The sequence below is a fragment of the Ovis canadensis genome, chromosome 3 (genome assembly GCF_042477335.2).
Source record: "Ovis canadensis isolate MfBH-ARS-UI-01 breed Bighorn chromosome 3, ARS-UI_OviCan_v2, whole genome shotgun sequence".
NCBI lineage: Eukaryota > Metazoa > Chordata > Mammalia > Artiodactyla > Bovidae > Ovis > Ovis canadensis.
The window spans coordinates 46,774,625-46,793,453 of NC_091247.1; the positions used below are offsets into that span (position 1 = coordinate 46,774,625).

General features: G+C 37.7%; 1 protein-coding gene across 4 annotated transcripts in view; it reads left to right on the forward strand.

Moving 5' to 3' along the window:
* The window catches only part of USP34 (ubiquitin specific peptidase 34), a 230,772-nt gene that overhangs the window by 44,559 nt on the left and 167,384 nt on the right, over positions 1-18,829 (forward strand). For 3 of the 4 annotated variants that reach the window (XM_069580354.1, XM_069580356.1, XM_069580355.1), the window contains exons 3-5: positions 5,594-6,014; positions 17,864-17,914; positions 18,071-18,220. In XM_069580354.1, coding sequence (XP_069436455.1) covers positions 5,594-6,014; positions 17,864-17,914; positions 18,071-18,220 — 622 coding nt within the window. The remainder of the gene's footprint in view (positions 1-5,593; positions 6,015-17,863; positions 17,915-18,070; positions 18,221-18,829) is intronic. The other variant, XM_069580357.1, reaches the window with a different exon arrangement.

Consider the following 18,829-nt stretch of genomic DNA (forward strand, 5'->3'; position numbering starts at 1 on the left):
TGTGATCCACACAGTCAAAGGCTTTGGCATAGTCAATAAAGCAGAAATAGATGTTTTTCTGGAACTCTCTTGCTTTTTTGAGGATCCAGCGGATGTTGGCAATTTGATCTCTGGTTCCTCTGCCTTTTCTAAAACCAGCTAGAACATCTGGAAGTTCATGGTTCACGTATTGCTGAAGCCTGGCTTGGAGAATTTTGAGCATTACTTTACTAGCATGTGAGATGAGTGCAATTGTGCAGTAGTTTGAGCATTCTTTGGCATATCCTTTCTTTGGGACTGGAATGAGAACTGACCTTTTCCAGTCCTGAGGCCAGTGCTGAGTTTTCCATATTTGCTGGCATATTGAGTGCAACACTTTCATAGGATCATCTTTCAGGATTTGAAATAGCTCAACTGGAATTCCATCACCTCCACTAGCTTTGTTCATAGTGATGCTTTCTAAGACCCACTTGACTTCACATTCACATTGCTCAGTGATTGCCAAGAAAGATTCTGTGTTTCACTTTATATCTTAAAAGATATAAATTGTTGTTTTTCTTTTGTTATTCTTTGTTTCATTGAGTTTAGTGGCTTGTTTTTCATTTGATTAATTTTCTGGGTGGGAATCGCTTATTCTTCCCCCACATCTACAGCCTTTCTTAGTGCTAGTTTTTATATTTTATACATCATTAAGTGATCTGTTATTTCTTTCCTTCTCTCTGTCTCCTTTGGACTTCATCTTCCTATTCCAGTCTGTATTGATTTCTCATTAGGGTTACTGAAACACCTATCTGCTCTTTAGATCATCCTTGAAATTTCTTTTGCTTTTCTATTGTATTGGATCTCTAGTTTCATGGATTGCATGCCATCTTTATTAGTTTACTTCTTTGTTTTGTTTGGATGATGTGTTTTCTGAGAAAAATAACCAGGGAGATAAATGGTTTTTAGACCTTTGTGGCCTAAAAAAGAAGTGTCTCTTCTGCCCTTACTTTTATTTTATTGATAACTTTTGTCAGATATAGAATACTAGATAGAAAATTATTATCTCTCAGAATATTGAAAGTGTTATTCCATCGTATTTTATCTCTTAGTATTACTTTGAGGAAGTATGCACTGTTTTTATTTCCTGAGCTTTTCCATGTCACTCTTTCCACTCTTCCTGCAAGCTTTTAGGATCTTTATCCCTCCTTGGCTTCAGAAATTTCATGATGATATGTGTTCTGGAGGCCTTTCAGTTCTGAAGTTTATTTTAATTTCAGTTTCCTTAGCTCTGTGTTTTCTGCTGTCTTCTTGCTAATATCAGTCGGTAATTATACCTCCTTGATTGATAGTTTTTCTTTTTCTCCCCATTGCTTTTCTTTGTCTAGTCTACTTTCTGGGAGATTTCTCAAGTTTTACCTCTGGATCTTCTATTGAATTTTACAAATTGATATAGTTTTAATTTCTTTTTAAATTGTGAATGGTATATAAGCAAAAGCTATATAGTGCACATCTGTACACATTAAATGGCTCTGTTTTGTAACTGGAATGCATTTTTTAACAGTATTCTGTTGTTTCGGTAATTGAGTATCTTTCACTTCTCTGAGGATATAAATTAAAACCTTTTTTCTTGCTGTGTTTTATCTGTTGCCTCTAAATTTCTTTTGTTTGCTTTCATCTGTTTTTAGTGACACAGTTTTTCCTGGAAAGTCTTAGTATCCGTGGCTATCTTTTCATAGTTAAGAGAGGGCCACTGAAAAATAGATTGCAAGTTCTGTGTGAATGGGGCTCCTCAGATTTTGGCCTGTAGTGTATGATGTGGTAAAATGTTGAGCAGACTTTACTATAGGCTTTTTCTCTTGCATTGTCCTCATTTTCTAAGTCTTTCCCCTTGAGATACATTAATCTGATTGTTGGGCAGAGAAGGATACTTGAGGGAGGTTCACCATTCAGTCATAATTTTACAGAATTCTCACTTTCATTTTCTTATATCTCTATCTTCTTCAGTATCTTATGTTCCTGAGTTTATCTTGTTCATTTTATGTACGGTAAGAATTTCTTCGTTTCCTGGGTCAGGTAGGGGTAGTATTCTTGCTGTCTGGAATGGGAGCCTGCAGGTTTTAACAGTACCTTTCATTTAGTCCTATTTCCTATTATGCTTTATTTCTGCCTTCTGAGGTGTTTGAAGCTCTTCAGTACTGAGCTTTTCCAGTGTTCTGTGGGGTGAATCTTTTTGCTGATAGTTTTCTCCTGTGGCCCCTTGTAAGTTTGTTTACTTGGAACACAGTTACTTATTTTTCTGCCCTTTTCTATCATCCAGAATTTCTTGCTGTCGTCTTTTCTTCCATTATCCCTTTAATGATTTTTTTCCTTATGTATATTTGTAGTGTGATTTACAACATAGAAGAAATAAGTTTATTTATAAAATCAGATTGGCCTTAACTGAAAAAGTGATGTTTTTGTTTTAAACTAAATTTTTTTCCCTCCTTGTTTTGTGGGTGTGGATACAGAGAGACATGCTGAATTGAGAATTGAGATACGTAGATGTCTCAGAATTGAGTAAGCAGTACAGTGTATAATTTATATAGTATATAATTATTTTAAAGACATGTGTTTGTGTGTGCGTATTCACTTAGATCCTCAACTCTCCTTGAATGTGTATATTTTACATCTGTAAGGACCTGGATCCAGTTTGTTACTTCGTTCATATATCAATTTAGTATTTTACGATTGGTTTCCTAGTCAGTTATTGCTCATATCATGATAGTGAATTTTAATTTTATTATTTCTTAATTTTATTGTATACTAGAGTTTAGTTGATCTACCGTATTAGTTTCAGGTGTATAGCAAAGTGACTCAGTTACACATATATCTATTCTTTTTCAGATTCTTTTCCTACATAGGTTAGTACAGAATATTGAGTAGAGTTTGCTGTGCTGTATAGTAGGTCTTTGTTGATTATCTGTTTTATATATAGTAGCATATATATGTTAATACCAAGTTCCTAAATTATCCCTCCCCCCTACCTTTCCTCTTTGGCAACCATAAATTTGTTTTTGAAGTCCGAGTCTGTTTTGTAAATAAGTTCATTTGTATCTTTTTTTTTTTTTTTAGGTTTCACATATAAGAGATTATCATATGATATTTGTCTTTCTCTGTCAGATTTACTTCACTTAGTATGATAATTTCTAGGTCCATCCCTGACAGTGAATTTTTAAAGTAAATTTGACTCACTGTTTGGCTTTACTGATCTGAAACCTGGTCTTAAGTTTGTTTTTTGAGGAGAAACTCAAGATGCCATTTTCACTAAAGATAGTCAAATGTATGATTCTTCCCTTTGACCTTGGTTTTTCCTAAACCTAAAGAAAGAAGCTATTCATCAGAAAAATGTTGATTAATGTCTTTATTTTTCTTCTTGTAGATATTACAATATTATAGAACTTGAAGCTGGAGGAGGCCTTAGAGATAAAATTCCTTTCATTTTGCCATCTAGAAAATAGTCCTGATATATCATTTATGTATTTCTGTGTAACAAAGTACTCCTAAATTAGTGTTTTAAAAATAACAATAGGAAATTCTCTGGTGGTCCAGTGGCTAAGACTTTGTGCTCCCAATGCAGGGGCCTGGGCTTGATCCCTGGTCATGGAACTACATCCCCCATGCTGCAGCTAAGTCCTGGCACAGCCAAATAAATAATTGAAAAAAAATACACAAGCATTTATTATCCTGAGAGATACATTTATTATCTCAATTATAAACATTTGTCATCAATCACTGTATGAATAGGAGTTTGGAAGTGGTTTAGTTGGTTGGTTCTGGCTGTAGTCATGACCTTACATGAGGCCGGAGGATCTATTTCTAAGTTGACTCCCTTTCATGGTTGGCAAATGGGTGGCTAGTGGAAGGCTAGTTTTTTCTCATGTGGACCTTGCTTTGGCCTCCTTGAGTGTCTTACATGTTAGCTGGCTTCCTTCAGAGTAAGTGATCCAAAAGAGCAAGGCAGAAGCAAGGTCTTTTATGACCTAGTCTTAGATGTCACACATTGTCACTTCTGCCACATTCCGTTCATTGGTCATTAAGTCCGGTCCACATTCAAGAGGAGGAAAATTGGGCTTCCCTTTTTAAAGGGAAGAGTGTTAAAGAATTTTGGATATACTTCAAATCTTCCACACCTAGAGAAAATGAAATTATTCTTACATGGCCATACAAGAAGTTGGTGATCTTTTTGGTACAATAAGAGTTTTGATTTGTTTTGATAAATAGATGCAAATTGTGATAGTCGCTTAACTGTCATTTGTGTTTGGTTACATTATAACGTGGTACTTGTGTATCATTTACTCACCAGACCCCTTTGATTATCTATAAAATGCTAGACATTGTTCTAACTGAACATGTCTGAGAGAACTATAATTATGTATAATAATTAGACTCTTATTATTTTTATTCTTGTTTTTTACTGGAACTGAAGTAAGTGTGTGTGTGTTATTCCTAAACACTTCTGATCTGCCAGATAGGGTAGGAATGTCCTTCTAAATAGCCTTCAAGTAAACTATTATTTTTGGCTACTGCACAGCTAGCATGTGGAATCTTAGTTCCCTGACCAGAGTGCAAGCACAGAGTCTTAACTATTGGACTTCAGGAAAATCCCAAGAAAATTATTTTTTTATTTTTATTTAACAGTTTTTTTTTTTTTTTTTTTTTTTGGCTGTGCTGCATCTTCATTGTGGTGCAGGGGCTTCTTGTGGCATGTGGGATCTTAGTTCCCCAACCAGGAATTGAACCTGCATCCTCCCTTTGGAAGGCAGATTCTTAACTACTGTACTACCAGGGTAGTCCCCTGCAAATTATTTTAAAATGTAACTTAAAGAAACTTGTTGGTGAATAGCTGATTAACGAGCAGTGTTGTGATAGTTGCAGATGAACACCAAAGGGATTCGGCTGTACATATTCATTTACCCATTCTCCCCCCCAAAATGTAAATTTTTTTATTAGTTGACAGCAAAACCCCTTATGTAAGGTAATGAGTCAAGTTTACCAACAAGGTATTTTATTATAGTCAGTTTTGTAATAACTTATTAAACATGCATTGAGTACTTACTACTTAGAGAAGCAAAGATACAGCTGTAATTCTTGTTCTTAAATAGTTATTTGTCTGGAGGGATAAGTAAGTAACTGTTAGTCGCTCAGTCGTGCCTGACTCTTTGCAGCCCCATGGACTGAAGCCCACCAGGCTCCTCTGTCCATGAGATTTTCCAGGCAAGGATACTGGAATGGATTGCCATTTCCTTCTCCAGGGGATCTTCCCAACCCAGGGAATGAACCCGGGTCTCCTGCACTGCAGGCAGATTGTTACCAACTGAGCTACAAGGGAAGGGAAGTCTGGAGGGATAGATAAAATATAAAACTGAAGATGATAGCTGTCAATCTAGTGATTTTTTACCAGTATCAGTTTTTGGTGTGATGCTATCTTTTAAAGTTTTTATAGTGCTACTCTATCAGAAGGGAGGAAATAACAATTTTTTATTTGAAAAAAATACTTTAGTATTTACTTTTTTAATACTGTTTTTTAGAAGGATATAATTGTTGCCTCTGTAGGAAGCATTTATTAATTAAAAAAATTTTTTTTCTCTTGTAGGCAATGTCTGTGCTGCTTCAAAGAGTATAAGCATTTGGAGATTTTTAACCAAGTAGTGTGTGCACTTATTAACTTAGTGATTGCCCAAGTTCAAGTGCTCCGAGATCAGCTTTGTAAACATTGTACTACTATCAACATAGATTCCACATGGCAAGATGAGAGTAATCAAGCGGAAGAACCACAGAATATAGAAAGAGAATGTAATGAAGGAAGTACAGAAAGACAAAAATCAATAGAAAAAAAATCAAACTCTACAAGAATTTGTAATCTGACTGAGGGAGAATCTTCAAAGAACTCTGATCCTTTTAGTTTGTGGAGTACAGATGAGAAGGAAAAACTCTTACTGTGTGTGGCAAAAATTTTTCAGATTCAGTTTCCTTTATATACTGCTTACAAGCATAATACTCATCCTACTATAGAGGTATGTAAAAATAGGTATTGCGAATTTTAAGTAATACCCAGTCATGGTTATGTTGGTAATTTCTCACTTATGAATAAATATGAAGATAGTCATTATTGATGGAAAATTATAAAAATCACTGTTATAAAAATTATTTTGGATTTCTTCAGAGCATTTCTGTAGTGACTTGTGTTGAACATTTGCTCAGTGTAGTTCTAGGGAAAGATTTATAAATTGAGCTCATAAAAATTAAACTATCAGTGATAGATATCTTGCTAATGTATACCTATGCTTTACTTACTGTGACTTTCAAAAACTAGTAATTGAGGAAAAAGAAGAACATGGGATTTCATTCTTAGAAATGTAGGTTAACAGAAATTGGAAGTCCTTTTATAAAGAAAAAATGCTTGACAGATTATCTGTAATTATTTTCTTTTGCACTCAAGATGCTTTACTTATTCCACTAGTGATTTTTTTTCTCTCCCTCCCTCCTTCCCTCCCTCCCTCCCTCTCTCCTCCACTAGTGATATTTATACAAACTTTTCCGTCTTAGGTTTATTTAGATAATGGCATTTATTTCTCCAGATAGTAGGAATTGAAAGAGTTATGTGGTAATATATTGTAATAATGGCTTAAAACAATAGTGATTATTTCTCATGATTCCATGGCTTGCCTGGTCAATTCCTTTGCTGGTTTTTGTATGGCCTCACTTAACGCAGATGAATTAATTTTGGAAGTTGAATGGGTTTGAGAGTCCAAGATGGTCTCATTCACATGTCTGATTGTGCTGGCTGCTCCTGAGGGCTCCTTGGACTTTTCTCTGCATGACCTCTTATTCTTTACTAGGGTAGCTTGGCTTCCTTACACGATAGTCTTAGCATTGATCCAGGAAGGCAAAATGGAAGCTGTCCGTTCAGTTCAGTCGCTCAGTTGTGTCCGACTCTTTGCGACCCCATAATCACAGGACGCCAGGCCTCCTTGTCCATCACCAACTCCTGGAGTTTACTCAAACTCATGTCAGTTGAGTCGGTGATGTCATCCAGCCATCTCATTCTCTGTCGTCCCCTTCTTGTCCTGCCCCCAATGCCTCCAGCATCAGAGTCTTTTCCCATGAGGCAACTCTTTGCATGAGGTGGCCAAAGTATTGGAGTTTCAGCTTCAGATTCAGTCCTTCCAGTGAACACTCAGGACTGATCTCCTTTAGGATGGACTGGTTGGATCTCCTTGCAGTCCAAGGGACTCTCAAGAGTCTTCTCCAACACCACAGCTCAAAAGCAAAAATTATTCGGTGCTCAGCTTTCTTCATAGTTCAACTCTCACATCCATACATGACCAGTGGAAAAACCACAGCCTTGACTAGCTGGAGCTTTGTTGGCAAAGTAATGTCTCTGCTTTTCAATATGCTATCTAGGTTGGTCATAACTTTGCTTCCAAGAAGTGTCTTAATTTATGGCTGCAGTCACCATCTGCAGTGATTTTGGAGCCCCAAAAAATAAAGTCTGACACTGTTTCCACTGTTTCCCCATGTATTTGCCATGAAGTGATGGGACCAGATGCCATGATCTTAGTTTTCTGAATGTTGAGCTTTATAAGCCAACGTTTTCACTCTCCTCCTTCACTTTCATCAAGAGGCTTTTTAGTTCCTCTTCACTTTCTGCCATAACGGGTGGTGTCATCTGCATATCTGAAGTTCTTGATATTTCACCCGGCAATCTTGATTCCTGCTTGTGCTTCTTCCAGCACAGTGTTTCTCATGATGTACTCTGCATATAAGTAAAATAAGCAGGATGACAATACACAGCCTTGATGTACTCCTTTTCCTATTTGGAACCAGTCTGTTGATCCATGTCCAGTTCTAACTGTTGCTTCCTGACCTGCATATGGGTTTCTCATGAGGCAGGTCACGTGTTCTGGTATTCCCATCTCTTTCAGAATTTTCCACAGTTTATTGTGATCCACATAGTCAAAGGCTTTGGCATAGTCAATAAAGCAGAAATAGATGTTTTTCTGGAACTCTCTTGCTTTTTTGAGGATCCAGCAGATGTTGGCAATTTGATCTCTGGTTCCTCTGCCTTTTCTAAAACCAGCTTGAACATCTGGAAGTTCACGGTTCACGTATTGCTGAAGCCTGGCTTGGAGAATTTTGAGCGTTGCTTTACTAGTGTGTGAGATGAGTGCAATTGTGCGGTAGTTTGAGCATTCTTTGGCATTGCCTTTCTTTGGGATTGGAATGAAACTGACCTTTTCCAGTCCTGGGGCCACAGCTGAGTTTTCCAAATTTGCTGGCATATTGAGTACAGCACTTTCACAGCATCATCTTTCAGGATTTGAAATAGCTCAACTGGAATTCTATCACCTCCACTAGCTTTGTTCATAGTGATGCTTTGTAAGTAAGACCCACTTGACTTCACATTCCAGGAGTCTGGCTCTAGGTGAGTGATCACACCATCGTGTGATTATCTGGGTTGTGCAGATCTTTTTTGTAAAGTTCTTCTGTGTATTCTTGCCACCTCTTCTTAATATCTCCTGCTTCTGTCAGGTCCATACCATTTCTGTCCTTTATTGAGCCCATCTTTGCATGAAATGTTCCCTTGGTATCTCTGATTTTCTGAAGAGATCTCTACTCTTTGCATCCTGTTGTTTTCCTCTATTTCTTTGCATTGATCGCTGAAGAAGGCTTTCTTATCTCTTTGCTATTCCTTGGAACTCTGCATTCAGATGTTTATATCTTTCCTTTTCCTGTTTGTTTTTCGCTTCTCTTCTTTTCACAGCTGTTTGTAAGGCCTCCCCAGACAGCCATTTTGCTTTTTTGCATTTCTTTTCCATGGAGATGGTCTTGATCCCTGTCTCCTGTACAATGTCACAAACCTCCATCCATAGTTCATCAGGTACTCTGTCTATCAGATTTAGTCCCTTAAATCTATTTCTCACTTCCACTGTATAATCATAAGGGATTTGATTCAGGTCATACCTGAATGGTCTAGTGGGGGTTTTCCCCACTTTCTTCAATTTGAGTCTGAATTTGGCAATGAGGAGTTCATGATCATAGCCACAGTGAGCTCCAGGTCTTCTTTTTGCTGGCTGCAAAGAATATAATCAGTCTGATTTTGGTGTTGACCATCTGGTGATGTCCATGTGTAGAGTCTTCTCTTGTGTTTTTGGAAGAGGGTGTTTGCTATGACCAGCGTGTTCTCTTGGCAGAATGCTGTTAGCCTTTGCCGTGCTTCTTTCCGTATTCCAAGGCCAAATTTGCCTGTTCCTCCAGGTGTTTTCTTGACTTCCTACTTTTGCATTCCAGTCCCCTATAATGAAAAGGACATCTTTTTTGGGTGTTAGTTCTAAAAGGTCTTGTAGGTCTTCATAGAACCATTCAACTTCAGCTTCTTCAGCATTACTTGGTTGGGGCATAGACTTGGATTACTGTGATATTGAATGGTTTGCCTTGGAAATTAACAGAGATCATTCTGTTGTTTTTGAGATTGCATCCAAGTACTGCATTTTGGACTCTCTTGTTGACCATGATGGGTACTCCGTTTTTTCTAAGGGATTCCTGCCCGCAGTAGTAGATATAATGGTCATCTGAGTTAAATTCACCCATTCCAGTCTATTTTAGTTCGCTGATTCCTAGAATGTCGACATTCACTCTTGCTATCTCCTGTTTGACCACTTCCAATTTGTCCTGATTCATGGACCTGACATTCCAACTTCCTATGCAATATTGCTTTTTACAGCATCGGACCTTGCTTCTATCACCAGTCACATCCACAGCCGGGTATTGTTTTTGCTTTGGCTCTATCCCTCCATTCTTTCTGGAGTTATTTCTCCACTGATCTCCAATAGTATATTGGGCACCTACCGACCTGGGGAGTTCCCCTTTCAGTATCCTATCATTTTGCCTTTTCATACTGTTCATGGGGTTCTCAAGGCAAGAATACTGAAGTGGTTTGCCATTCCCTTCTCCAGTGGACCACATTCTGTCAGACCTCTCCACCATGACCCTCCCGTCTTGGGTGGCCCCACAGGGCATGGCTTAGTTTCATTGAGTTAGACAAGGCTGTGGTCCGTGTGGTCAGATTGTCTAGTTTTCTGTGAGTATGGCTTCAGTGTGTCTGCCTTCTGATGCCCTCTTGCAACACCTACTGTATTACTTGGGTTTCTCTTACTTTGGACGTTGGGTATCTCTTCACGGCTGCTCCAGCAAAGTGTAGCCGCTGCTCCTTACCTTGGACGAGGGTAAAAGTCTTAAAAGTCCAGCTTCAGAAGTCACACAGTGTCAGCTTTGCCATAATCTGTTGGTTGAAGCAGTTCACAAGGACAGCTCAGATCAAAGGGGTGTGAAGTAGATTCTGTATGTGGATGGGAGGAGAGGTAATGTTTCATTTTAAACTTTAAAGTGCATTGTGTTTTTCTGTACATCCACGAATAGGTAGAGTTGTGGGCATTAACAAATCTACCATGTCTTGTTTTTTTTTAAAGGCTATTTTCTCCAGCTTATTTTTTCTATAACTTCCATACTGACTTCTCTAAGCTTCTTGCTTCCTCTAGAAAAAAAACTGTTCTTTACTGAAAATGTTTTTAACACTGAATTGAGACTACTTAAAAATATAGTCCAGGAGGTTGGTATTTTCCCTATTAGAATTCTCCATAAGAATACTTTAAATCAGTTTGTGCTCTGTCTTCCAGTATTCTTAATTACTGTTATCGTCCCATAGAGAAACCTTTTAATAAATCTCCTATATGACATCAGATGTTTATTAATCATTCTAAAAAATGTTACCTTGGTCAACAAAAAGGGGATCAGTTCATGCAAAACTGCAAAATTTAGTCTTAAGAACACCACATGAATCGTGTTTTTTATGCTTTACATTGAAAATTGAAAGATGCTACGAATCATTTGGTTAGGGGTGTAAATATGTGAAATTTATTCAAAATGTTTCAGAAATACTTTTTTGTCCAGTTAAATCTCTTGATAAGAATTATACCAATACTAAATATGTCATTTTGTTCTTAAAATCAGTTTCCTTGTCAGTTTTTTAAAAAAAGTGATTTTCAAAATCACTTTTGAAGTAGGTAATAGGTATAGTCACCCTCCCCTGTACTTTTCCTTGTGGATTGAAATGCCCTAGTAACCATTTTTGAGGATCATTCCATGTAACTACTTGGTTGAAAGCAATGACTTTATGATCTTTAGGTAAAATTCTAATAAACACCACTCTTGAATACAATAAAGGAGGGCTTTCCTTTTACAGAATTCTATATTCTTATGTAGAAGTCTCATCTCTTTATATTGAATTTATATGTGCATCTTTAATATTCTGTTCGTAATAGCTGTTTCCCAAGTTTCTATTAATGAGATGTTACCAGTATTCTAACATTTCTAGTTTCTGTCCTGTGGCCATGTTATTAAATATGTTAAGGGCCAGTTGTTTCAAAGGTTCTTTGATGTAGTGTACATATATATTATAAAATTATATGTATGTGTTTATACATACAGATGTCTTAAAAGCTAGTATTTATTATGCAGTACTGTAGAGTTTACTAATGGTTTAATTCCACCTTTTATAAGGAGGTAGTTCATCTAGTCTGCCCTCATACAGCTTTATGCATCCTTTCCTGATAAGGCCTTTTACTTTATTTAAGAGGAACAAATTGACCTAGACTCTGAGAAGATGCAGTGCTCCTATGTTAGTGTTTGACACCTTTAGAAACTTAGTAAATATGCTTGTTGCATATAAGAGAAAACTGACTTAGGTTAAAAGCTCTTGTTAGGCTTACATAGCATATTGCTGAGAGAACTCTATAATTCAGGTCTTCATCTGCACTGCTTCTCACATGTTTCAGTCTAATCACTGTAACTGTTGTAATTCATTGTCAGTAGTGAATAAGATGGGAACTTGGAGTCTCTCTTCCTTCTCCCTTTCTCTCTGCATCCTTCTTTCCCTCCTATCAAAGTTGAAAATTTTTTGAAAGACATAATCATTTAAATAGTCAAAATAATAATTCTGAGGGTGAAGGAGGGGAGTGAAACAGCTGGCTAAAAGCTAAATATTAAAAAAAACTTAAGATCATGGCATCTGGCCCCATTACTTCATGACAAATAGAGGGGGGAAAGGTGGAACTAGTGACGTATTTCCTCTTCTTGGGCTCTAAAATCACTGCGGACGGTGACTGCAGCTGTGAAACCAGAGGACATTTGCTTCTTGGCAGGAAAACTATGACACACCTAGACAGTGTGTTGAAAAGCAGAGACATTACTATGTTGACAAAGGTCCGTATAATCAAGGCTGTGGTCTTCCCAGTTGTCTTGTACAGTTGTGAGAGCTGGACCATGAAGAAGGCAGAGCACTGAAGAACTGATGCCTTCAAACTGTGATGCTGGAGAAGACTCCTGAGAGTCCCTTGGACAGCAAGGAGATCAAACCAGTCAATCCTAAGGGAAATCAACCCTGAGTACTCACAGAAAGGACTGATGCTGAAGCTGAAATTCCAGTATTTTGGTCAGAAGGTGTGAATAGCTGACTCACTGGAAAAGTCCCTGAGGCTGGGAAAGATTGAGGGCAGAAGGAGCAGAGGGCATCAGAGAATGATGAGGTGGCTGGGTGGCATCACCAACTCAATGGACATGAGCTTTGAGTAAGAGGGATGGTGAGGGATAGAGAGGCCTGGTATGCCGTAGTTCATGGGGTTTCAGAGTCAGACACGACTGGGCAACTGAACAGCAACAACTCACAGAAAAAGTTTGTGGAGGCCAGTGACATTGTTTTCCTAATCCTGAATAATATAGGTAATTCTAGCAGATGAATTATTGCCCTAATGTTTTTTCTTCTGTGTTAAATGAGTATAAAAACTATATAGAGAAGAGAGATCATGCCCTCTCTTGTTATTCAGTCACCAAGTCATGTCCGGCTCTGTGAACCCATGTACTGTAGCACATTAGGCCTCCCTGTGTTCCACCATCTCCTGGAAGTTCTCCCAAGTTCATGTCCATTGAATTGGTGATGCTATCCAACCATCTCATCCTCTGCTGCCTTATGCTCCTTTTGCCTCCAGTCTTTCCCAGAATCAGGGTTTTTTCCAACGAGTTGGGTGTTGGCATCAGGTGGCCAAAGTATTGGCCCTAAGCTTCAGTGTCAGTCCTTCCAATGAATATTCAGGGTTGATTTCCTTTAGGATTGACTGGTTTGATCTCCTTGCTTTCCAAGGGACTCTCAAGAATCTTTTCAGCACCACAATTTAAAAGCATGAGTTCTTCGGCATTAGGCCTTCTTCATGGTCTGTCTCTCACATCCGAACATGACTGCTTGGAAAGCCATAGCTTTGGCTATATGGAGTTTTGTTAACTTTGTTAACCCATGTTGACTCTGCGTAATACTGAAAATGAGATTGTAACACCACCTTAGGGTAGTGGCTTCGTGTATCCAGAGTAGAAATATGAAATGGTAAAACAGATCTTTTGAGGAGCCAAAATACTTGTAACCAAGTCCATGAGTAACACTGGGCACACCAGAACAGAATTCTGTTAGGAGAATTTCTCGCTTGGTCCAGTGCTAGAAATCTTATTCTAGTCTGGTATTCTAGCATGGTTCATCTGGTCCATGAATTGTATTTAGTAATACCACAGGAGTTTTTATATTCCGAATTTTTTTAAAGACAAAAGGTTTGTTACGAATAACTTAAAACTTTAACCATGGCCCTGGTAGTAGAGGCTTGCGAATACTTTGGTACAGTTATTTTGACAAGTGTTTTGACCTCTCTGAGAACTTTTTTAGATTGTTCTTCTATGTTCTGAGACTTTTATGTATAATCAGTTTTCAAACTTGATTTCAGCAGTTGAACTTAAATATTTAAAATGGGTAACAGCAATGAATGAATAGGTTCCTTTGGCAGCTAACTTTTCAGCTGAAAATACCTTTCTGATTATGAAAGTAGCAGCTTCAGGATGACTAAAACATAGACTATACAAAATAGTGTTTAAAAAGCTTTGAAACTTCCAAATTTTCCATTTTTTCCTAAAAAAAAAAAAATTATAAAATTCAGATTTTTTTCAAACATTTAAAAAATTATGAAAATCAGATCATGTTTATAAATTCTATTTTTAACAAATATATTATCCTTTTATGCATGTGCATATGGAACTCAATTTTTTAAAAATTCACCTTATTTTAACGGTATTTTAAAGATATACTTTAATCAACCTAAAAATTAGTTGCTTAAAATATATATTATTTTCATAAATTTATGGAGTTGTATAACTGTTACCACATTTCAATTTGAGAACATTTTCATCATTCCAAAAAGATCATCTCTCATGCCATTTTGCCTTATTATTTTTGAAGGCTGCAGAAGACCTGTGATGGTTATGTCACCATTTATTTAGCCATCCTGTTGATGGACATATAAGTTGTTTCTAATTTTGAGATGTTATAAATAATTTCCTTGAGCATCATTATGCATATTCTTTACTAGTTGTTTAGCATAAATAACCAAAAGATGAATTGCTAGGTCAAAGGGAATGTACATTTTAAACATTGTTAGGTAACTGCAATGTTATGATTCAGAAAGTCATACCAGCTTTTATTCATACCAACAGTGGATGAGATGCTTTCAGGAAGTTTAATTCTTAATTTCTGGAGACACCTTGTGAAACTTTTGAGTATACCTCTAGAGAATTACAGTTTCAAAACCACTAAACTAAGTTCAGTTCAGTCTCTCAGTCGTGTCCGACTCTTTGCGACCCCATGAATCGCAGCATGCCAGGCCTCCCTGTCCACCGCCAACTCCTGGAGTTTATTCAAACTCATGTCCATTGAGTCAGTGATGCCATCCAGCCAACTCATCCTCTGTCGTCCCCTTTTCCTCCTGCCCCCAATCCCTCCCAGCATCAGGGTCTTTTCCAGTGAGTGAACTCTTCGCATGAGATGGCCAAAGTATTGGAGTTTCAGCTTCAGATTCAGTCCTTCCAGTGAACACGCAGGACTGATCTCCTTTAGGATGGACTGGTTGGATCTCCTTGCAGTCCAAGGGACTGTCAAGAGTCTTCTCCAACACCACAGTTCAAAAGCATCAATTCTTTGGCGCTCAGCTTTCTTCACAGTCCAACTCTCACATCCATACATGACCACAGGAAAAACCATAGCCTTGACTAGACGGAGCTTTGTTGGCAAGTAATGTCTCTGCTTTTTAATATGCTGTCTAGGTTGGTCATAACTTTCCTTTCAAGGAGTAAGTGTATTTTAATTTCATGGCTGCAGTCACCATCTGCAGTGATTTTGGATCCCCCCAAAATAAAATCTGACACTGTTTCCACTGTTTCCCCATGTATTTGCCATGAAGTGATGGGACCAGATGCCATGATCTTAGTTCTCTGAATGTTGAGCTTTATAAGCCAACTTTCTCACTCTCCTCTTTCACTTTCTTTCTTTTTTTTTTTTTTCCTCTTTCACTTTCATCAAGAGGCTTTTTAGTTCCTCTTCACTTTCTGCCATAACGGGTGGTGTCATCTGCATATCTGAAGTTCTTGATATTTCACCCGGCAATCTTGATTCCTGCTTGTGCTTCTTCCAGCACAGTGTTTCTCATGATGTACTCTGCATATAAGTAAAATAAGCAGGGTGACAATGTAAAGCCTTGATGTACTCCTTTTCCTATTTGGAACCAGTCTGTTGATCCATGTCCAGTTCTAACTGTTGCTTCCTGACCTGCATACACATTTCTCAAGAGGCAGGTCAGATGGTCTGGTATTCCATTCTCTCTCAGAATTTTCCACAGTTTATTATCATCCACACAGTCAAAGACTTTGGCATAGTCAGTAAAGCAGAAATCGGTGTTTTTCTGGAACTCTCTTGCTTTTTCGATGATCCAGAGGATGTTGGCAATTTGATCTCTGGTTCCTCTGCCTTTTCTGAAACCAGCTTGAACATCTGGAAGTTCACGGTTCACGTATTGCTGAAGCCTGGCTTGGAGAATTTTGAGCGTTGCTTTACTAGCATGTGAGATGAATGCAATTGTGTGGTAGTTTGAGCATTCTTTGGCATTGCCTTTCTTTGGGACTGGAATGAAAACTGACGTTTTCCAGTCCTGGGGCCACTTGTGCTGCTGCTGTTGCTGCTGCTAAGTCACTTCAGTCGTGTCCAACTCTGTGCAACCCCATACACGGCAGCCCACCAGGCTCCGCCATCTTGGATTCTCCAGGCAAGAACACTGGAGTGGGTTGCCATTTCCTTCTCCAATGCATGAAAGTGAAAAGTGAAAGTGAAGTTGCTCAGTCGTGTCCAACCCTCAGCGACCCCATTGCAGCCTTCCAGGCTCCTCCATCCATGGGGTTTTCCAGGCAAGAATACTGGAGTGGGGTGCCATTGCCTTCTCCAGGGCCACTGCTGAGTTTTCCAAATTTGCTGGCATATTGAGTGCAGCACTTTCACAGCATCATCTTTCAGGATTTGAAATAGCTCAACTGGAATTCTATCACCTCCACTAGCTTTGTTCATAGTGATGCTTTGTAAGTAAGACCCACTTGACTTCACATTCCAGAAAGTTTGGCTCTAGGTGAGTGATCACACCATCGTGTAATTATCTGGGTCGTGAAGATCTTTTTTGTAAAGTTCTTCTGTGTATTCTCGCCACCTCTTCTTAATATCTCCTGCTTCTGTCAGGTCCATACCATTTCTGTCCTTTATTGAGCCCATCTTTGCATGAAATGTTCCCTTGGTATCTCTGATTTTTCTGAAGAGATCTCTACTCTTTGCCATTCTGTTGTTTTCCTCTATTTCTTTGCATTGATCGCTGAAGAAGGCTTTCTTATCTCTTTGCTATTCCTTGGAACTCTGCATTCAGATGTTTATATCTTTCCTTTTCCTGTTTGTTTTTCGCTTCTCTTCTTTTCACAGCTGTTTGTAAGGCCTCCCCAGACAGCCATTTTGCTTTTTTGCATTTCTTTTCCATGGAGATGGTCTTGATCCCTGTCTCCTGTACAATGTCACGAACCTCCATCCATAGTTCATCAGGTACTCTGTCTATCAGATTTAGTCCCTTAAATCTATTTCTCACTTCCACTGTATAATCATAAGGGATTTGATTCAGGTCATACCTGAATGGTCTAGTGGGGGTTTTCCCCACTTTCTTCAATTTGAGTCTGGATTTGGCAATGAGGAGTTCATGATCATAGCCACAGTCAGCTCCAGGTCTTGTTTTTGCTGACTGTATAGAGCTTCTCCATCTTAGGCTGCAAAGGATATAATCAGTCTGATTTTGGTGTTGACCATCTGGTGATGTCCATGTGTAGAGTCTTCTCTTGTGTTTTTGGAAGAGGGTGTTTGCTATGACCAGCGCGTTCTCTTGGCAGAATGCTATTAGCCTTTGCCCTGCTTCTTTCCGTATTCCAAGGCCAAATTTGCCTGTTCCTCCAGGTGTTTTCTTGACTTCCTACTTTTGCATTCCAGTCCCCTATAATGAAAAGGACATCTTTTTTGGGTGTTAGTTCTAAAAGGTCTTGTAGGTCTTCACAGAACCATTCAACAAACAGAAATAATTCTGTCATTTTTGAGATTGTTCCAAGTACTCTTTCGATGACTATGATCAGTACTCCATTTCTAAGGGATTCCTGCCCACAGTAGTAGATATAATGGTCATCTGAGTTAAATTCACCCATTCTAGTCCATCTTAGTTCGATTCCTTTGGAGAAGAGTTAAAGTATACTGTAGAATTGAATCATATTAACTTCAATTGGAATAGTACTGTTCATGAAAAGTAATAGTTGTAACATCTGAGTTTTTATAAAATCAGTCCTTAAAAATTTGTGGTTTTAAAAGATTGTCATGTGATAGTGTGATGGAATTTCATTTATCTTTTTATTTTTTCTTTTTCTTAATCAGGATATATCAACCCAAGAAAGCAACATTTTAGGGGCATTCTGTGATATGAATGTAAGTGCTTATCTTTTTTCATTTTTAGATTTATGGAAATCTTTATTATTTTGTTCATACATGTCTGAGTTTATGTCTGACCAGTATCTTTCCAGTATTGGTAATAAAATGAAAATTACCTCGTAAGTTTAAAAATAGTTTTATTTTTTTCTTCAGGATGTAGAAGTACCATTGCATTTGCTTCGTTATGTATGTTTGTTTTGTGGAAAAAATGGCCTTTCTCTTATGAAGGACTGCTTTGAATATGGAACTCCTGAAACTTTACCATTTCTGATAGCACATGCATTTATTACAGTTGTGTCTAATGTAAGTATTAAGTATTGTTTGAAATTGATTATTGATTTTAATTGATTATTGATTTTATTTGATTATTGATTTTAATCTTGGGAACAAAGCCTATTATGTTAATAACATGCATTTATATGTCCAGAAAAAGGTTTTGAGTGATTTGTTATGTATAATACTCTTTTTTTTTTTTTTTCTGGATTATACTTTGAAAAAGTTGAGTATAGAAATCTTTTTCTTTTTTTCAGTCTTCACTAAAGTAAATTAAAATTTGTATCAATGGTTATGACTCAGTGCTTTCAGTGCATGGCCTGGGTTTAATTCCTGGTCGGAGAAGTAAGATTTCACAAGCTGTGTGGCATCCCCAGAAAAAATTAATGAATTTAAGTAAAATTATAAATTTATCCACCTCTTTTGTTTGAAAGATAACATGGATAGCTTTGCACAGTCTGATTTTTAGCTTTCCTTGTCTAGAATTTTGTACTGGTAAATTTTTGACTATTTAGGGTTTTTGGTTTCTTAAATAATGGTTAGCCTAGCCCAGGGCTTTATTACAGTGTGTTTGACTTCCCTCTGTATTACAGGTGAAAAGCTAACATTTCTTTTGTGTTTGTAAAGAAGATAATTCTT